Genomic DNA, 22,243 nt, shown 5'->3' with positions numbered 1-22,243 from the left:
GTGAAAAATAAATTATTGAATATAAATTAGTAAAATAAGTTGGAAGATAGTTGTATAAAAATCAAGTTGTGAAAATCACCAACTTTTTTCCGTCTAGAATCCCTACAATATTATTTTTCTTAATGAATTCTAATATATATTTTATAATCTAGAATCTCTTCAATATTTTTAATTTCAATATATTTTTTTTAAAATATGATAGTTAAAATAATTTTATATGGTCAAGCTGAAATTTTTTAAAAATAATTTTATATGGTGGAGCTTAAATATAACGAATTTTTTCTATCCACAAATTTGAGTTGGAAATCATAATTAAGAGAACACGACCGAGTTTGCTAACTAAAAGAAACTTCCGAGAATTTTAACGTTAGACTTATTTTCTTTATTTGTTTTGGTCCACACAAGTTTTTGGTATGCTAAATCATCGTGAAAAGCATTAACAGAACTTACGGTAAGGTACAATCTTTTATACAACACATCACACATAAGAGAAAATTAGAAGAGTAATGGCTGAAAATGCAGTGACCCTTCTGGCCGTTCTAGCTGAAAATTTGTTGATGTTACTGAAGGAGGAAGGAAAAACATTAAGCGGGGTTCACAAAGATGTTGAACACATAAAGAATCTGGTAAAAAATATCAAGCCTTTCATGAAGAATGCAGAGGAGAAGGTACTGATTGAAGAGAGCGTGAAAAATTGGATGAATGGGTTGAGGGAAGTGATGTTTCGCATGGAGGATGTGGTTGATCTGTATTTGTTCAAAGTGGCAAAACGTGATGGAATGAGAAAGAAGATCAAAAGTATAAAACATCGTCATCGTATATCATCTGAGATTAAAGATATCAGACAAACCCTAGATGATCTCTTCATCAGTATCAGCACAAGACTACAACTCCTACCCTCTCATGGAGACACTCTTCCCAATACAATTCCAAGGTGCTATCTACCTCTACTTAATCTGCAATTTATATATTTTCTTTCACTTTTCAATATAAGTTTGTTATGAGAAAGTTATTTTTTGTCGGTGTGAATTTTATTGTGTTTTAATTTTTATTTGTAAACTTTTATTTGAAAAAAAAAAATATGTTTCTATTACGAAATTTCCAATAGTTATATAGTACCTTTGACATACTGATTCTATAATCAACAGTAAATATGAAACAAAAATGAGTTTCAGTGTTTTAGTTTTTAAAAAATTATAAAATTTTAGTCCGTCTAGTTTTTGTTATCACCATCTTTTGGTATGCTGCAACTTTAAGAACAAAAGTAATTAGTGTTTATAATTTTAGAGGCTAACCTAATATATACCTCCTCAGGGCTCATTTTGTGAAGGAATCTCAACTTGTTGGTATTGAACAAAACATGCAAAAATTCAGAGATTGGCTGGCAAAAGCTAATAGTCCACTGTTGGTGGTGGTAGGCCCAGCGGGAATAGGTAATATAAATTGTTTTTCTACCAATTATTGTTCATCTAATTTATTTATTTTTCTTTTATCATATAAATAAAAAAAATTCTTTAACATTCTTTTCACAGAGTTTTAAGAAAATAATAAGGTTTAAGAAGATTCTGAGTAAGCAAATGCATCGTTAGATATCTATAAGTTTTCATTAAGAGGATGATTTATTAGATAACAGAAAGAAATTGTATAAATATATATGAATTAAATATGTTTGTAGTATTGAATTTCATTTTTGTTTCAAACTTTAAATTATATTATTTTAAATGATATTCTTATATGTTTGTCCATATTAACATGTGAATACATATATAGGAATGTTAGTAGATATTCACATATAAAATTTGGGTAAATAGTTGGCACAAAATTTGGGTAAATAGTTGGCACGTGAATAGAGGGTATTTAAGTATCTATTTATGGTCAGATGTATAAGTATCTGATAAAAAATTAAAATTAAAAATTAATTTATACTTTATTAAGTTAAATTTAGTTAAAATTAAAATTTAATTTATATTTTAATAGATTAAATTAAATTTATATTTAATTTAATTTATATTATATATATATATATATTTTAATTTATTTAGATTTTTTTTAAAAAAATTATAAAATATCATTTTTTTAAATATTCGTGGCTAACCACATATACCTGTATTTTTAAAATACCTACGAGTATTTTAAACGATATTCGACAAGTAATGAGTTTGATTTTTTTTTAAGGAGTGAGTAGTAACTTGTCTAGTTATTATCTTTACACACATGTAACAATCTTATTTGTCACATCAATAAATATTTAATGTTGCTTGATCATGAAACATCTAAGTTTGGGGATGAAGATGCACTACAACAAAAACATCAATTAACATCTTAGTAAAACCCTTGAAAAATGAAAATATGGATGTTAATATGTCAGATTTGCGTGGGAAACAACTCACTCTTTAAGCGTAAAAGCTAATGTGTTTTAGCGAGGACCACTAAAACTGACTAAAAAAAACTACTATAAAATCAATATTATTTTCACATTTCTCCCTTACATCCCCCAGATTTTTTTTAAATCTCAAGAATATTCCCTGCATTTAAAAAAACCTTACATCTCCCGTTGAAATTTTTTTTTCTTTAATAGATTTTGAAATCTATTAAAGGATTTTTTGAATGTTTCAACGAATTTTGAAATTTGTTGAAGAAGGTTATTTTTGAAATGTGAGAGATACAAAGAAAAATGTGGAGAGGTGCAGGGGAAATACTCATACTATTTTCGCCAACATCTACCTCATTAAAATTTTATTTTAAAAAAAATATTAGTAGTAGTGTGGGCTAAGCCCTTAATAACATTGAGAGTTACTCCTTCCACCACCACACTATATTTCCTACACCTCCTTCTTCTTTTTTTATTCTTCAATAATATTTGAGTAATATTTAAACGGATGTAAATATACGTTGAATTATTAAACTATTAAACGGATGTCAACATCCGTGTACGGATATTGACATCCGTTTCCTATAGCGTCACGACACTCATATTCTAAGCTGCCCATACCGTTATTTGAAAATACATGGTATGAACTCAACGAAAAAGATGTATAACTAATGTTAATTTCCTGACTTTGATACATTTGTTCAACTTTTATATGACTTTGATACATTTGTTCAACTTTTATATGTCATATTCTGATTAAGAAAACTAAAATACTAGAACTTGAAAAGATAAAAATTGAGGCATAAGAATTGAAGATTTTTACTTATAGGCTTTCAATTAACTTGAAATTTACAAAATTGAAATTTGTTAAAAAATCTAAACTTCTGAGATTTTATTAGGATTGCCTAACTAAAACAAAAGTAAATAGCAAAATTTGTTGCAACAACAAAAACTAAGTCTATCTCATACAGGAAAATTCTTATATTTTCAAGAAATATCTAGAATATCTTAATTCAATATAAATTTTGTCTTATAATCCAAAATAGCCTCATAGACCTCCTTTTCATCAACAAGAGTTTCAAATACACTTTACTTTTGCATGCATCTCTTAGCTAGGAGATAAGTTTTGGACACACTGCCTTCACTTTGAAATTGTCAAAGGTCTCATAGGTATAAAACCAACAATAGAAAGAAATGAGAGCTATAAAGAATTGGTTGGAAACAACCGGAAAGAAATAGTGAAAAATGAGAGTTGGGGGTGGGACTGCTGTGAGAATGAAAATTAGAGTTGGGGGTGGGGCTACCGTGAGAGTGGAAATGAGAGGTAGAGATTTAGGGTTTTCTTAAAAAAGTAAAAATGTAAAAAAGTAAAAGATTAAAGTAAAAAAGATAGTTTTGTAATTAAAATATTTTTGTGGAAGTGTAGGAACCAGTTGGAGTGGTGAGGGAGTAGCTCTCAGTAACGTTTTACTTTTCAAAAAAATATTGTTATTGTTGTTTACATGGGCTAAGCCCTTTTATTTTTTAAAGAAATACTATTACTTGCGTGGGCTAAGTAGTGTGGACTAAACCCTCACTAATATTTTAGTTTTTAAAAAATCTTTTTACTTGCGTGGGCTTAGCTCTTGCTATAAAGTTTTATTTTAGAAAAAGAATATTCTTACTTACTTATGGCTAAGCCCTCGCTAACATTTTATTTTTTTTTTAGAAAATATTGTTACTTGTTTGGGTTAAGCCCTCATTACATATTTAATTTTTAATATTAAGCAAAGGTACTTTATACTTCATCTCCCTCCTAGAACCTTTGAAAATGCTTCTTTCATCTCTTTACAGCAGGTTATCATTCTTGTCCATCTCCCTCTTCTTGTCTCTATCACCCACACTACCAAAAACATTTGGTATTACCAATAGCTAGCTAGGATTCGTTTGTAACAAGTAAAATCCATTGTTAACTCTTATTTTCCAATAGAATATCAACGACATAAATTTTTTTAATAATTTACTCGTTTGTAAAAATTACAGACAGATTTAAAAAAACCTTGTGTACCATCGATAATAACCAAATTTAAAAAATGACTGTATTATATACAACAAGTATAGAGATTTATATTCTCTGCACCCAAACAAAACCTGCCAAAATTATATACAATACTAAACAAGAAAGGGATAAACTATAAACTATTGAAGTATTAATATTATGTAATGAAAACTCATATACAATATGAAAAGTCCTACATAATCAAAACTCTTAATTATATAAACTCTTAATTATGAAAACTCCTAACAGTTAAAACTTCTACCACTACTAAGATATAATTGGTTTTTCTATTTTAAACTAGAACAATCTTAGACATTAATCGCATGCTAGGAGATACTCTACCAATCTCAAACACATTCATGGTCTTACTTTCCCAACCTTGAGTGCTAAGAACTCATGAAACTATCACGATACGAAGAAAAAAAACTAAGATCTCTCAATCTACATCTAAGCAACAAGGACTACGAAAATATCAACAACAAATATCATATTAATTATTATACATTACAAAATTATGTTAATTATAGTTTCAACTAATATCACCTAGATAAAAAATGTGGTTCCTGGACAAAAAAGCAAATTGGCCCTTATAAGTAAGGAGGAGGTAGGGAAATACCACGTTGTGAAAACAAGTATAAATCAATAAAACCTAAATGTAAAAGATGACAAGCAATAAATAAGAAAATAATTGAAAGTGATACACAAACAAAACCTAAGGAATAAGTCTAGAACATAATGATAAAATTATTTAATAAAATAAAAGACATAAAGCAAGTTGAATATACCATCAAATTGGTAAAATCATTTCAAATTTGTTTCCAAAAATTAACATGCATATACATTCATCCAAACCAACTTTTATTATTTAATATTGCAATAGACTAATAGCCCTAATAGCTTTTAATTTAAACATTCATTCAACTTTAAAAAAAAATCCTATAAGTGACATAAATCATATAGCAGATTTGTTGTTTAAATAAATGAATAAAATAACCCCTACTTGAAATTTAATTGAAATCCAAGTAAAATTTAATATTAGTTGAAAATTCTTGTTAAAAATGTTTAAAATATTGTAATTGTGGTATACAAGTAAATTATATTGCCTAATAACATTTATATTTTGTGATATTTTTTAAGGTAAAACTTCAATAGTGAAGAATGTGTATAACAAGCAAACAAAATTGAACCAGCCGAAGAAAAAGAAGGATTTCGACTTTTGTGTATGGATAACCATGACTCAAGCTGATTCTTGGTACCCAATAATGCAAATTAAAGAAAAAATACTTATGGCAGATCCTCTTGGATCATCTTCATTGAGGAGTGCAACAAGGGAGAATCTTACAGAAAAATTGAGAGAATACTTCATAGATAAGAGATGCCTCATCGTGTTAGATGATGTGAAGGAACTAAAAGTTTGGGACGTTATCCAATTTGCCATACCTCAACATCGGGTTATTATCACTACACAACGTGATGATTTTCCAAATAATATTGGAGGTGATACATCTGTTGAAAAAATCAAGTTAGAACCTTTGTCTTTAGAAGATGCTTTGAAGCTCTTTCACCAGAAGGTTAAGCATGTTCAATTCCCTGAGTTAAGTCAATTGTCCAAAGAATTCATGGAAAAATGCAATGGGGTGCCTCTAGCCATTGTGGCCATTTCTAGTCTCCTTTCCACTGTGAAATCTGCCATTGAATGGCGAAGGGTACGTGATGATCTTGGTTCATTATTGCGAAGTCACCATCATCTTGAAACGGTCCGACATGTATTGTTGCAAAGTTACCAAGAACTTCCTTATCGCCTCAAACAATGCTTCTTATACTTTGGCCATTTCCCTCAAGGCTATTCCATTAGTTGCAAGAGGCTTATTCGCTTGTGGATAGCAGAGGATTTTGTAGAAGGAGATACCCAGAACAAATCAATGGAGGAACTTGGAGGTGAATACCTGGCTGAACTAATCTGTAGAGGCTTGGTTCATGCTTCACGAGTTGATTTTGATGGAATACCTAGAAGCTGTCATGTGTATAACCTCATGCATGAGATCATATCTAGTATTTGTAAAGACCAAATGTTTTGTCATGTAATGGAAGATGTAAGCACACCAGTGAACTCCAACATGGATTTCATTCATAGGCGTTTATCAATTATAAAGAAGAATGATTCTGCTACTATGGAAAGAGACCAAAAGTGGGGAAAAGTTAGGTCTTGTTTTGTTTTCGATGATGCTAAGAAGTGGCAGGTGAACAACCATTTTTTCTCTAGTTTTGAGTTTCTGATTCGATTAGACTTGTCTGATGCATGTCTATCTGTCGATGTTCTTCCTGAACAAGTTGGTAATCTATTAAACTTGAAATACTTGAGCCTAAGGAACACCAACATCATGTCACTTCCAGAGTCCATTGGAAACCTAGTGAATCTGCAGACTCTAGACCTAAAACAAACTAAATTGCATGAAGTGAAGATCGATAAGCTTGTCAAATTACGCCATCTCCTAGCTTACTATGTCAGTGATCAAAGTTCAGAATGGTACTGTTTAGAAGGACTAAGGTTAAGTGAAGGAGTTCAAAATCTAGAATCATTGCAGAATCTATCATATTTAGATGTAACTGGTGGTAGAATAATAAAGGGACTGCAAAAACTAACAAAGTTAAGGAAGCTGGGAATTATAAAGCTAGAAGCAAAACATTGTGAAGCACTGTGCAATTCTATAGAGCACATGATCAATCTATGTTCTCTAAGCATTGGGGCTTTAGGAAAACAAGACATGCTAAAGTTACAATCTTTAAATCCTCCATTGTCCCTTAAACGCCTTTACCTATATGGGCGTTTAGGAGAACTTCCTAGTTGGATATCAACTCTTCCAAATCTTATCAGATTGTACTTGAAGTGGTCTGATCTAAAGCAAGATCCATTACATTACCTTAAGGACCTGCCACAATTGTTGTACCTTGAGTTGTATGATGCATATAAAGGTGAACGGTTGGATTTCGGTAATGGATGGTTGAAACTGAAGGTTTTGTACTTAGGATTGTTGCCAAACTTGAAGACCATAGAGATTGGTAAGGGAAAAGTTCCTTGTCTTGAAATATTGAAGATAGGGAGATGCCATCAAATGATAAGGCTCCCCAAAGATATACAAAACTTGAAGCATCTTGAAAAGCTTTATCTTTATGATATGCACGAACAGTTTATAAAAAGATTATGTGACGAGCGAAGTGAAGACTATTGGATTATTAACAAAATACCGCTCGTGGAATACTCCAACAACGACCATTTTGCCTCTTTTTCATGATATTCATTCTTGAAGATATATCTACAGGTAACTAGTAAATCTTCAAGTACAATGTTATCGTTTATATATATATATATATATATATATATATATATATATATATATATATATATATATATATATATATATATTGTTTGAATTGTCACCGTTTTATACTTCAATTTTGAAATGGAACAGGGATATTAAACCAAGTTGTTATGTTTTTCTGAAGAACTCAAAGGCTTGTATTTAGGATATTATTTTCTTGGCCTTCAATGTTCCGCGGGCAAGAACAATATACATCATAATTGATTTATATTTCATGGTAAGGTGATAAAATCGTGTGGCTGGGTTCATTTTATGAGTGACAACTAAGACTAAGTTCACCATCAAACCAATAAAATCATAAAGACTCTTCTTTTGGCTTAGATTGTAATAAAGTCACTTTGTATTCATTACTTAATTTAACAAGGGGATAAACATCTTTGGTTTAAACAATTGTCTTCATTTGTAACTATTCTTCCTTGTTTGTAAGGTCAGGTAACAGAGGACTATTCATTGATCTAATAAGGAGGAGTAAATGGTATGAATTTAAGGGCAAATTCTTTAAAAAAGGGATGATATGATAGATGACTATCTCATTGGAATTCAAAGGACATGAAGATATGAAGATCATGACTTGGAACACAATTATAGAATAAGTTTTAAGCATTTAAAGCGTCTGTAATTTATTTTAATTTTGAAAGTTCGCTACGTGAGCTGCATATATAGTTGGGCGAGAATGTCAAGTAGTCACTAGACAAGAAAGGTGTTTTGTTGGCGAACAATTTGTTTCTGTTTTTAAATTTTCAAGTTATTTTTGGGTCTGATGTCTTTGGTCTTTTTTTTATTAATTTTTAGGTGACTTAAACATTTTTGCCCATATGTAGGAGCACTAAATACATATGTAGATACATTTGATGATCATTGTATGAAAATTGGTTTTTCATTAAGAGAGAATTTTATTGGTTCTTAGATTAGAACTCTGGTTCTTATCAAAGATTGAATTCTTTGTGACGAATCTTCCTTGACTTGTCAATATGTTAGATTAAGGCTCCAAACTTTGGTTCTTATCAGAGATCTTTGTGGCGAATCTTCATTGACTCATCAATTTTCTAGATTGTGGCATCCTCATCTTTATCTTAATTATGTATTCTTCTATGATTTTGTTTATTGAGGCATATGGAAGAGTCAAATTCAGAAACATTGTACTATTTCATGGATAAGATCGTATCATCTAGTATCTAGAGCAAAGTTCTAATTTGAATTTTCTCTTCTATTTACTTTTATTTGTCATATAAAGAAGAAACCCATTTTTCATTATTTTTGTGTTCAGTATTCTGTTTTAAGATCTTAGAATTCTTCAAAGAGTAAAACTCCTAAGTTTTTATCCAATTCCATTGAGTTTTTATTTTTTTTTTGTTTCTTCGTGTTTTTCATTTATAATTGTGCACTTCTCCATTTGATTTATGAAAATTATCTATTTTTTTATGTTAATTGTAGTTCTAATTAACTGTTTACTTTAATTTTATATGAGTTTTGGTGTTTGAAAGACCAATATATTTAGTTTTCTTTGATTATATATTGAACTTTAAAATTGAAAAGAAAAGTAGGAATAGTAGTGGATCCAAGATAAAAGAAAACAAATATATATTAAAAAAAAAAGAAAAAGAAAAAAGTAAGGATTCAAGAGTAAAAAAAACGGAGAGTTCAACACAAATTTTTGCTACAATTTTTTTTGTGGTTTATTGATCTATTGAATTACAATCAATATTTGTTTTAAAGTCTCTATATTATCTCATTTAACTCTTTTTTGTAGTCCTATTTATTTCTAGCTCTATTGAGGTTGTTTCTTTTAAAATTCCTTAAAATTTTGTGTAGAGTTTTATTTTTACCTTTGACCTCTTGAGTCAAGATTTAGATCTCATGATGTTTTTCACTCTTTGCTTAAGCTATTGTGGTTCTTTGCCAAGTGTTAAAGGGAATTTGAGTTAAAAAATGCAATAGTACTTTGAAAAGGACAACCTACAAGTGTGATACATAAGTAGATTTTTTTAGTGAAACACTTAGAAGAATGGTGATGTTTTAAATATATTTTATTGTTTTTTTGTTTTACTAACCTTTCTTGTAGGATTTAGAAATATTAAGTACTATAACATGTTTTAACAAATGCATTCTTCTAGGAATGATTTTACAAATGGTTTAACCTATCTTACTCCTCATGAGTATCATTTGGCTAAAGGATTGAAAGTACAAAAAGAGTTGCACGAAGACATACACATAATGTTTGTGTGGCCTTAGTAGAGGATGTCAATGAAATCGTGTCACGTATAGTACATCTAAATGGACAAATATGTGATCTTACAAGAAAACATAAACATGATAGCAAATCATTGCCAAAGGCTCATGGGCATGAACTTGTCAATATCTAATCGGAATGAAAGTCCATGACTAATGAAAACCTCAAGGACTACACTTTATACTTGAAAGAGAAGGAAGAAAGGGCATGACAAAGGCTAGAGGTTTTAAAAAGAGAAAAGAGAGCAAAAAAGGAAGAATATGAAAAGAAAGAAAGAGAGGAGAAAGAAAAGAAAGAAAATGAAGAAGATGAAAAGAAAGAGGGAGGAGAAAGAAAAGTGAGAGAAATAAGAGAGAGAGAGAAATACACTAGCTCAACTCCTTTTATTTTGTTTCCTAGGGAATAATTGTTTATCAAAGAACAATGACATCAATAATGGGAAGAAGAAAGGATGATATTACCTAAGGAGACTTATTCATTAAGGAGTGATGACATAAAACAAAAAGATTGAAAATATACACACATGAGTTAGTTTGTTTATTCATCCCTAATAAACCTATAAGTAAGGACACAAGCTTGGAAATATATGCACATGAGTTAGTTTGTGTGTCCAACACCAAAAAACCTATGGGCAGTTGATACGTTATTATTGAAGCTATCAAATTAATACTATTTTATAAGACAACTTCAATATTGTCAAGTTAGTAGTTAACAAACTAGATAGGGTTAAAGTAATCCCAAATCGTTTCTCAACAAATACAGAATGGGTTTTGAAATACTTGACTCTTGTAAAAACTCTAAAAAGATTAGTATTATGCAATGCAATGGTTAACACCCAATTAAAAAAATTATAAAATTATTAAGAAAAGTAAAATAAAAATTAAGAAAAAAATAAAAAAATAAAATGAAACAGAATTGTTGTTGTTACATACATTAATATATCTCATAGCCTAAAACGAAAAAAAAAGAAACAAAACAATTAAAAATAAAAAAAAATATTATTCATTTTACAATTTACACCCCTTATTTAGTTGTTTCAAAACCCTATTATTTAGTTTTCCATTTTTAACCCTCAGCGTAATGGTCCAAAACAATCCAAAACTTTTTTGACTTTCTCATTACCCTATTTTTCTTTTCACACCTCACTCTCTCCATGTCGCATACCTTTTTCATCTATTATATTAATCTTTTTAAACTCATTTTTGTAATTTTTCCACTTACATTTTCAAATTATATTTTATACACCTAACTTCTCCACTTATTTTTTTTATTTTTTCTTTCACTTATTTTTCACCTTAATTTTTTTATTCACTTTTTTCTATTATATTCTATTTTACCTCATTTTTTCATCAACTTTTATATTATTTCTTTCACTTATTTTCTACATTAACTTTTACTATTTATTATTTTATTATATTATATTTCACCAAATTTTTTCACCCACTTTATTATATTATTTCTTTCACTTATTTTTCACACTAACATTTTCTATTCACTTTTTTTATTATATTTTATTTCACCTAATTTTTTCATCCACTTTTTATATTATTTATTTCACTTATTTTGTACACTAACTTTCCTATTTACTTTTTTTATTATATTTTATTTCACCTAATTTCTTCACTCATTTTTTATATTATTTCTTTCACTTATTTTTTACACTAACTTTTACTATTTACTTTTTTAATTATATTTTATATCATCTAATTTTTTCACTCACTTTTTATATTATTTATTTCATCTATTTTCCATATTAATTTTTTCAATTATCTTTTTTTATTATATTTTATTTCACTTAATTTCTCCAGCAACTTTTTATATTTCTTTCATTTATTTTTCACACTAATTTTTACTATTTACCTTTTTTTTATTATATTATTTCATCTAATTTTTTAACCCACTTTTTATATTATTTTTTTCACATATTTTTCATATTAATTTTTTTTATTATATTTTATTTCATCTAATTTTTTGACCCACTTATTATATTATTTTTTTTCATCTATTTTTTCTATCTATAACTCTATAAATATCCACATACTCTACACTCCATTTTTTACACACACATTCACAATACACATATCTTCTCCCACGTACCACATCTTCACACACACCCCTTTCTTCTCTCCCACACATATACGCATATATTTATATACATACAACTCTTTTCCCATACACCATCAATCTACTCTAACAATATCTTATACAACCACATCACCACCTTCATCTCCAAAAAATTCATTTACACTTATATCTCGGTTAGACTATCCTTGATTTTCCCATTCAGGTTCCTTTACCTCCCCTTCTTTAGTTTGAATTATCTTGTTTAACTTTGTTTTTATTTTTCCATAATTTTTTTACTGTTTTGATTCTATATTTTCATTTATTGACCATTTTGTTTTAATAAAAATCATAAATATTTTGTCATGTCAAGTCTTTGATAATGTAATTTTTTATAATGATTAAAAATATTTTTTATCATGCAAATATCTTATTTGCTTGATAATTGAATATAAAAAAATTGTTTTATTTTAAATAAGTGTAAATATTTGTGTGATTGTTTTCTATCGTCTTATTTTTTCTTAATCATATCAATCATGTTAAAAATCATAAAAAATACAATTTTTTTTTCAAAAATCACAAAAGTAATTTTATTTTTCACTTGTTTTGTATATAGCCCATTGTCCATGTTGTGACATTTTTCAAGATAATTTAAGAATATCAAAGAAATCATAAAATCCCTAAAAATAAAAAATATCAAAATTCTCAAAATGAAAAGCCAAAACTACGTTATCTTTGATTCTCCATAATAAGTGAAAAATACGTAGAAGCAAGGCTAGTCCTTGTTAGGTTCACTTCTCTAAAATCAAAATCATTTTCCAAAAATAAATTTCAATGAATAGTTTCAATGAAGAATTTTATCCAGAACTATGTAATCCTTGAGTTTTTATCATAAATGGAAATAGGTAGGAGGGAGGTAAATTCTTGTCGGGTTCACACACTTCACATGATAGGTTGTTACATTTATTTTGATATTGGACCCTATACCCGGGTTTGAGTAAGCTTTAAGGAGTGAATATCCAACGATTTTCATGTGAGAGTTGCTCCCTCCACCACCCCAAATGCTTCCTACACCTCTCCATTATTTTTTTTCTTCCAAAATAATCCTAGGTTAATTTACCTTTTACCATTTAATTTTATTTATCTTTTTTAAAACCCTAAATCTCCCTATGCCCCTTCACTTTTATCTTTTATCTGATTGCATACTATTGTTTTGTTAATTAAATTCAATATATGAAATACGACCCACATTTTCTGCATTACTTTTTTATTAATCAATTCAAACAAAAATTCAATACAACACACAAAAATCAAGCTACAAATCAAAATAAAATAATATAGGGAGGATAGGCGAGGGTTGAAAGCAATACATATTATACAACTATAATTCAGTGACTAAGATCAATCAATGAAAAACAATTAGAAAGCATATCAATAAGGCACCACAAAAATAGATTTGGAAGTTTAAAACATCCATAACATTCGACCATTACCAAGTTAACTGTAATGTATTAATCAAAAAATGAGAAGCTTAAGCCTCATGGATGACTAAGGCATAAGTAAAACGCAGAAATAGGCAAGACAATTAATTATATGTAAATAGAAGAAATATTACATATTGCTAACAATAAACATCTCTTTATCTTGGTTCATTATAACATGGTCAAGGGGACAATATTTATCCCTTGTTTTCTAATCGTGAACCACAGCATGCCAGTGATTAAAAGTTCATCTTTCAACATTCTGACCACTTAATCGGACATGGTTGCCTTCAATAAGCAAGGTGGCATAGACAAGTGTCTCAACAAATCCCCAGTCAATATCTTCCCTAGTTTCAATCATTTGTGCTCGTTGTTCATAAATCCTCTTCAAAGCTTTATGAGGTGTGAAATTTTCAAGGATGGTTGTGATTGCTTTCCCAACATTTTAAGATTTATGGTTTCACACTGCATGGGACAACCCAGCCTTCAGCATTTTAGTTAAAATATAAAAAATATTAGAACATAAAGAATATAAATTTGTTGTACCCAATGTTTCAAATACGTGAAAGTTGTTCAGGGGACTTGAAACCAAGCCAATATGCTGAAAGCCAATCTCTCCTTTTTGGAATGTATTCTTTGCTAGCCAAAAATTCTTCATTTAGAATGGATGTGACTTTCTTGTGTATCTTATCAATTGCTTCTTGCTATAGCTCCCCTGATTCCAAAAGCTTATTCTCATAGATATCAAGAGTTGATAGATGGCTTCCGATTACCTATAAACCCCAAAAAGTTGCAAAAGCATTAAACGGATGTCGACATCCGTTTGTCCTTCAATGGATGTCGATGTCCATGCACGGATGTTAACATCCGTTTAAATATTACTGAAGGGAAAAAAGTAATGAGGAGGTGGAGGGAGCAGTGTGTGGTGGTAGAGGGAGTAACTCACTTGTCATGTTAGATATCAGACCTACTTGGCTATGAAAAATTCATCTAGAGTTTGCTTCCTCATGGCATACCACATTTGTTAGATTGTCTATCGTTATGGTATTGTTATGAGGTTGACTTCAACTCTAAGAGCCTGTGAGATGATTTAGAGCTACCATTGAATTAGCATGTAAAAAACTCATAAACCAAAATAAGTTTTTCCATACCAAGTAAGTCACAAAAGGGAGATAAGTTTCAACATTTGTTCTTCATATTTCCTTTGCACATAACAATCAATGTATTTTAATGCTTTTGAATAAAAAGAAGAAGTAAAAGGGTGTCATGTTTTAATAATTCGTATGTGTTTATTTCACATCTTGCTTGTCATTAAGTTCGTGGAATCATCCTTATAAAAAAGATGAAATAAATGAGATAAATTTTTTGATGCAAAATAAAATTATTTGGTCAAATAAGTTAATTGAATAAAAAAGGGGAAACAAATATGTTTATCATTGATTTTGAAGTATTTATTTAATTTTGTGATATGAAATTGCTCTAATTTATCCCTTCCCCATTATTTTTCATCGTCCCTTTTCGTCCATAAAAAAATCTCCATACTAAAGGGCATTGTTTTAAAATGATCGCAAGCGAATATCTTAGCACATAAAAAATAAATAAATAAATGGGACAACTTGTTGTAATTCAATTTTGTTTTTCCTCTGAATTAGGACATTTGGGAAATAAAATAATCATGATTTGAGATGATGGTGAACATGTTTCTTTCTTTGTAAACAAAATATCATATTTTGTTATCCAGTTTGAGTCTTAAAAAAAGTAAACAAAATATCTTTCAATTTACTTTGAACATGATCACCTTTTTCTTGAAGGTTATTATAATGTTGGCATCTTATTTATGTGATAAATAAAAAAAATTGAAAAAAAAAGAGAAAGAAAGGAAATGTTTTGAATAGAAATAAAAATGAATGAAGGAGACCAAACATATTTTAGATGTAATATTTTTCATAAGTTCTTGTTCCAAATCATTATTACATCATTCTTGAGTCTTTATTATTTTTCACAAGTTTAATAAAGTTCACTTATCATATTGTTATGTTTTCAAAAAAGGTTTTAATGTGGAGGAAAATATTTTAACATGATGATAAATTTGTTTCATAAAATAAAAATTATTAAGTTTAATAAAAAAATATTGAAAATATGTTTTGAATAAATTTATCTTAAGAGATTTACTTTGATGGTAATTTTAGGGCCATCTTTTGAGCAATCAACATGTTTGAAAATTTACAATTCGTATTTAATCAATGTCCAAAACATGTTTGACTTTAAGCCCAAACCTTGTCCAAACACTCTGTATAAAGGCCAAACCTTGTTTGACTTTGAGTCCAAACTTTATCTAGTCTTAATCCTAAACCTTCGAATACAAACCTTGTCCAATTTTTCATTAGCATTTGCGAGTCCAAACTTGATCCAAGTTTCCATTAATATCTGTTTTCAATTGTTCATTTGAGTCTAAGCCTTGTCCAATTGTTCCTTTTCAATCGTTCAGGTCATTTAGTAGATCTAAATCAAACATATTTTTCTCATCTTAAGGGTCATTCATACTCTTGCATTAGGGGTATATTTTCGTGTTTTTATTTCAACATAACATTGTCCTGATAACTTTAGGTCCCGAGACCCATAAGTTGTTTTTAGATTGGGACAAATCCATGAAACCTTTCGAAGATCTTGAGCAATTTCATACGTGTTATTCGAATATTATTTTTAAATTCCTGATAAATTTAGCGTTTTATTATATTTTATTTTTTGAAAAAAGGATTGGCTGGACCAAGTGATTTCTTTTATAAAAAAAGAGAGAATGAATCAATGCACAAAGATAACAAAAAAAATGTAAATAATTTCAAATAAATTTTTAAATATGTACATAAAACGAAAAAAAAATACATTTATCTTCATAGTACGGTATGGAAATAAAAATAAAAATAAAAACAAAAAAAATAATGTTACGGAGAAAAAGAAAGTCCAAACATAAAAATAAAAAGGTAAAAGTTGTAGATATGCGAGATTCTTCTCTTCTGTCCACACTTACCAAAACTGGTGAGTTGACTAATAGGATACCATGAACTTATATTGAAAATTTTGATATTGTCCATATTACAAATTCAATAAACATAAAAATAAAAATTTGATGCATTACAAAATAAAAATAGAAAAATACAAAAAACAAATTAAGTGTACCTATTATACAAACATGGTTTAGCCAAAAGTGACCGACAAAAACAAACAAATAAAAAATATTCATAAAAAAAAGTTATCTTCTTAAGAAGACTCTTCAGTGGGTAATGATGGTCTTAAGGAAAGCTCTGTTGAAGGAGCTTTGACACGGAAGGACAATGGTTGAATGACCTCCTTTTCTTCATGTATAACGGGAATTGGAAAGAAGTCTTGGAGCCTTGAAGCTTGTGGGGTTACCCAGGAAAGATCTCTGATGGCGCAATAAAGAGAAATAAGAGTCAGAAAAAATGCAATAAGAAATATAGAAAAAGTGAAAAAGAAATACAAAAAAGAGAAAGTTGGAAAAATTCAAATAGAACTTAGCATGCATGAAAGACAATAGGAGAGAGTATGAAGGTTTAGATGCACTAAGGATGTCTTGTTGTGGGCGTCGTTGCTTCACTCAGTCTCCGTTTGGAACCAACAGTAGACTCTTTATTCTCTGATTTCCTCGTAATCCCTAAGTCGTGTTGCGATCTTACGAACTTGTTCTCGACTAGGGTTTATTTTCCCATGGTTGAAGATGGTCATTAAAATGTCAACTTGCTCCTTAGTGGGCCGCCATCGTTTGTAACCTGTCTTATCTTCGGTCTCCATTCTTTTGAAATTTTTGTTCGGTCTTCTTCTAAATAAAATCTAAAAATAAAAACATGCAAAAGGAAAAAAAGTTTTTTATGTTCGGGTTAAGGGAGGTTAACAATGATTTTTTCAGCCTATATACTCCATGTTTTGGTGACAAAGCATATATTAGTTTGAAACAAAAGACAAAAAATAATAGAAGATGAAAGGAGAAGCAAATAAAAGAAGAGAAAATAACAAAGGCAAATGAGTGAAGAGTAGAGAAAAAACATGAAGCCATAGAAGAGAAAGTAAATAACAACAAAAAGAAGAATAAAAAAGTAGATAAAGAAATAGCGAGCAAAAAGCTTAAAGTAAAAGAAGAATAAAAGAACATAAAAAAAGAGAATGAATAAAGAGGAGAAGGGTTGAGAGAAAGAAATGCTTACTAACGCAGAAGCAGAGTCTCACTTGGCAAAGGGCTCACTTGGAAGCTCTTAGGTACGTTTGAAGGAAGATCTCACTCACACTAAAATCTCACAAAGGCTCACACTCAAAGCGGCTCATTCAGAAGCTCTCAGAAACTCTTGCTCGAAAGCTCTCACAAACTCTCACTCAAAAGCTCTCAAAGGGAGGCTCTTACTCAGATCTTACAACGACTCAAAATATCGCACAACGTGTTCAAGAAGTCTTTTATAGCTAAAGGATTCACTATGTCAAAAATTCCAGTCACTTACTACGGAGGTTTCAATAGAACCCGTCTTTGAAAAAGTGAAAAAGTAGTAATAAAAAGAAATCAAAATATAGAAAAAGTCATAAAAAAAATCATGTCTTTTACTTCTTTTTATTTTGTGATATAAAAAAATGTTTCGAAGGTACATTCAACTTTTGTTGTAACATGTATATATATTTATTTTCTTTATATTTTTAAAATTCATACAAAATAACGAAATTTAAAAAAAAAGAAAAATAAATAGTTCGCGAGCCCATCAGGCCCAGATGACATGCATGGTTTTCCTTGAGTTCTATTTCTCTAAAATATTCATAAAAATGAAAGTCAAATAAATAAATGAAAAGGAAAATTTTAAAAAAAAAAATTCGTGTTTTCCAAGATTTTTTATTGCTCATTGAAAAAAAACATTTTTCAAGTTCATTGGGCCTCGTTTCCATGTGTTCCTTTGAGCCCAATTCTCCTGAAATAAAAAAAAAAATTTTAAAAATGACTATGAAAAATTCTTGTAGCATGTCCATAATTTTTACATGACGTCATTTTATCAATTTTTTCTTTTTCTTCATTGTAAATAAATATAGAAGTTGAAAAAATAAAAAGAAAAGGGATAGTCCTCGATCCCATTAGGTCTAATGGGCATTATGGTTTCCCCAGCCCAGTTCCTCTGAATTTTAAATAAAATAATATAGTAATGGAAAATGCTTTTTTCATAGTTTTTGCTTTTCGTTTAAGTAAAAATGTTTTGATTAGGAAAATTTCTCGCAATTTATAAAAGAAATGAGATGAAAAAGGAGGAATCCAAAATTCAGTTTTAAGTTTTTTTCACTACGACAATAAAAAGAAGAGTTTTCGGGCCTATTGGACCGAATTGTCTTCTAAGATTTTTTTTTTCGTTAGTTAGTCCAATTCCTCCGAAATTCTTTGATAATAAAAAATATTAAAAAAACAAAAAGAAGATTTCTTTCAATATGTTTCATCTTGATGTCCTTTTTTTCATTCTTCCATAAAATAAAAAAATTAACCTTTTCCTAAGTTGGACTTCATATCTCAATCTATTTGTCCCATCAAGTCCAACCCCTCCTAACAAACCCAATTTCCTCCAACCCCAGTTTCCCTCAAATTCCATTCAACTCGGTTTTTGTAGTCCTAGAAAAAAATAAAATTAATCAAAATTTTAAAATGTAAAAAAAAAAATCAAAACTTTAAAACTAAATTCGAAAATGGAAAATGAAAATTTGTAGAATTTTCAACATTTTTCCCTTCAATAAATGCAAGAATTCTTGAGCTCATTTTGGTCCATTTGCATGTGTTTTTCATTAAATTCAATTTCTAAAAAAAAATTGAAGTACAAATGTGAAAAATACAAAAAAATTTCCTTTAACATGTTTCATAATTTTCACATCATATCACATTGTAAATCAATTCTAAATTTTCAATAATATCACATTTTTTTTTCAAACATTTCTCAAAGTCGAGTTTGTCCAATTTAGTTATGTCCGACCCATTAAGCTTATTTATGTCTGTGCCGTGAAGTCCAGTCCCCACACTAGTCTATTAAGTCTAGTTTTGTTAGGCTCGTGCGACCCAAATTTTGTTTGCCCCATTAAGTCCAATTGTTTAGCCCATTAAGCTCAATTGTGTTTGGTCCATTAAGTTCATTTGTTTTCAATTCATTAAGCCTAATAGTTTAGACCATTAAGCTCAGGAGTGTTGCTCCCTCCACCACCACACCTTTCTCCCTCCACCTCCCATTTACTATTTTGCCCCTAAGTAAAATTTTATTTTTAGGGTTATTATTTTTTAATTTTACCCATTCACAATATATTCCACTAATAACCTATTCTAGTCCCCCGTAAATGAGTAAAATACTTTTCTTTCATTTTAACATTATATTTCCTCCTCTCTTTCTTTCGTCGCTGTGAGATACTACAACTTGCAAAGGTTGGTGGTGGTGGAAAGAATTATCAAGCACTCTCCCTCTCGTGGTGCAGTGTCGCTCTCGTGGTGTAGTGTGTGGAGTGGTGCAGTGTATGTGTTGCTTCCTCCAGGTGCGTATTCGAATAAACCTTCAAATAAAACCCTAAAATAAAAAACGTAACCTTTAAACGGATGTCAACATCCTTCAACGGATGTCAACATCCGTTTAAGGTAAAACGGATGTCGACATCCGTTTTTCCTTAAACGGATTTTGACATCCGTTGAAGGATGTCACCTCGGATTACTTTTTTATTTTAGGGTTTGTTTTATTAGTTTATTTTTTATTTTGGAAATATTTTAATAATTTAATTTAAATGTTTTGATTTATTATTTTTGAATATATTTTTAATGTATTTTAATAATGTAAGGAAAATGAAGAGGAAAGAAACGGAGGAGGAGAAGTGAAACGGAGAAGACAAATGGGGTTGCAGAGTAAAACGGAAGACAAATTGTTAAACGAAAATGAGAGATGGAAAGATTGGGTGCAGGGAGTAAAGTAGGAGAACTAGGTTTGAAATAAATTAAAATAGTAAAAGTAAAAAATTTTAATCTGAGGATATAATTGGAATTACAAAAAATTGGGGAGGTGGAGGGAGAAAAATGTGGTGGTGGAGGGAGTAACACCCTAAGCTCAGTTGTGTTTGGTCCATTAACCCTAATTGTTTGCCCACCAAGTCCAGTTTTGTTTGGCTCATTAAGTTTAACTGTATCTGTCCAACTAAGATCAATTGCATTTAGCCCATCAAATCCAGTCTTGTCTCATCCTCCTAAATTCGAATTTTTTTCTAGTCATCTTGAACATGATTTTCTTTAACCCATTTCAGTTTTTCTCGAAAAATAAAAAAGGGAGAGTCAAACAAAATTTTGAAAATATTTGTACAATTTGACATTCAATATTTCTAAAAAAAATCAAATCAAAATTCAAAATAAATATGTATTCATAAGTTCACCAATAATTTTTTTTTTAAAAAAAAGGAAATTTTGAAAAAAAAGAGAGTTTAATTTTGATATCTTTGAGCCATTGCGGGTGATTTCCACATAAAGTTTCCTTAGGTTCAATTCCTCTAAAATTTGAAAAAATGGGTAAAAAAATACAATTTTGAATGGTGGTAGGAAATGAAAAAAATTTAAAAAATATTAGAAAAAAATAAAAAGTTGAGATTGTGAAGCATGTTCAATCTTTCGGTTATAAAATCATCAAATGAATACCTTTTCAAAAATAAATGTTCTATGATAGAAGTGGAAATTGTAAGTGATTCCAAATTCAATGTTTTCATGGTAAATAACGTGCATATGTCACCTAAGTCTATTCATCTTTCTAAATGAAAAAATTACCCTAGTAAACATCAGTTTTCCTAAATGATAAATGTGAATATTATTGTGGAGAAGTTCGTGTTCAAAATAGTTCTCTTAGGTTGATGGGAATGATCAGTAACACTTAAAGGTAATGATGAAATGAAATTAAAATGAAAAGAAAATAAAAAAGAAGTATATGAAAAAATAAGAGCAACATATGTTAGATACCATTGAATTTTGTTTAAGAGTTAATCTTTGTGAAAGTAAGGGAATTAGGATTCAAAATGACGTGTGGTCATCTTTCTTTCCTAAAAAAAAATGAATTATCCCTTGCACCTTCTTTGAGCTAAAAGCAATATTTCTTTCAAGATTATCCCTACACAAGGAATATTAGCATGTTAAGTTCATTTAAGTCATAATGATCAAAATGCAAAGAGGTATCACTCAAAGATGAAAATGATTGAAAGTTTGAAATCATTTTGATTCAAGATCAAGGAAAAAATGAAATGTGAAAAAAGGGGAAATTACAAAGTAATAACAATATCAAGGAAAATATATCAAGAAATAGTTGAAAAATGATCAAAAAGTTGTGAAGATATTCGAGGTAATATCATGCTGATAATCGTTGTGTGAGAAAATAAACCCACAACATTTCACTTGGCCCTTTATACCATTTTTTTAAAACCCTACAACTCGTAACCACATTACAAACCAATAAAGTCCATACTGATTGAAAATTAATTATTTTGATTTTTACAAAGCTAGGTTCTAAAACCAAAGGATGTGGTTGATGATGTTGTTGCCAAAAAAATATAAATAAAAAAAGAGAAAAAAATGATAAAGCCTTTAGGATAATATTTTCCTATCAATTCAAGAGAAAATTTGTTGGGGCATCAACACAATCTCAC

At 29.4% G+C, this 22,243-nt stretch overlaps 1 protein-coding gene across 5 annotated transcripts; it reads left to right on the top strand.

The window, feature by feature from the left end:
- Positions 1-346: 346 nt before the first annotated feature.
- On the top strand, positions 347-8,703 carry LOC124835042 (disease resistance protein RPM1-like). 5 transcript variants are annotated; one of them, XR_015786927.1, is made up of 5 exons: positions 347-934; positions 1,315-1,433; positions 5,547-7,729; positions 7,880-8,006; positions 8,222-8,703. XR_015786927.1 is itself a non-coding variant. In XM_088116497.1 (4 exons), exons 1-3 carry the CDS (start codon positions 507-509, stop codon positions 7,700-7,702), a joined length of 2,703 nt encoding a protein of 900 aa, XP_087972623.1. In that variant the 5' UTR covers positions 347-506; the 3' UTR covers positions 7,703-7,729; positions 8,217-8,703. The 5 variants fall into 5 exon arrangements, 3 of the variants coding, with proteins under 3 accessions (XP_087972623.1, XP_087972622.1, XP_047165861.2); XR_015786928.1 differs by having other exon boundaries at positions 8,217-8,703; XM_088116497.1 differs by lacking the exon at positions 7,880-8,006 and having other exon boundaries at positions 8,217-8,703.
- The last annotated feature ends 13,540 nt before the right edge of the window (positions 8,704-22,243 follow it).

The sequence above is a fragment of the Vigna umbellata genome, chromosome 5 (assembly GCF_029865625.1).
Source record: "Vigna umbellata cultivar VRB3 chromosome 5, Vumbellata_1.0, whole genome shotgun sequence".
NCBI classification, from domain to species: Eukaryota; Viridiplantae; Streptophyta; class Magnoliopsida; order Fabales; family Fabaceae; genus Vigna; species Vigna umbellata.
Note: the sequence above shows the minus strand (reverse complement) of the source record. Positions and strands in the feature narration are given on the sequence as shown.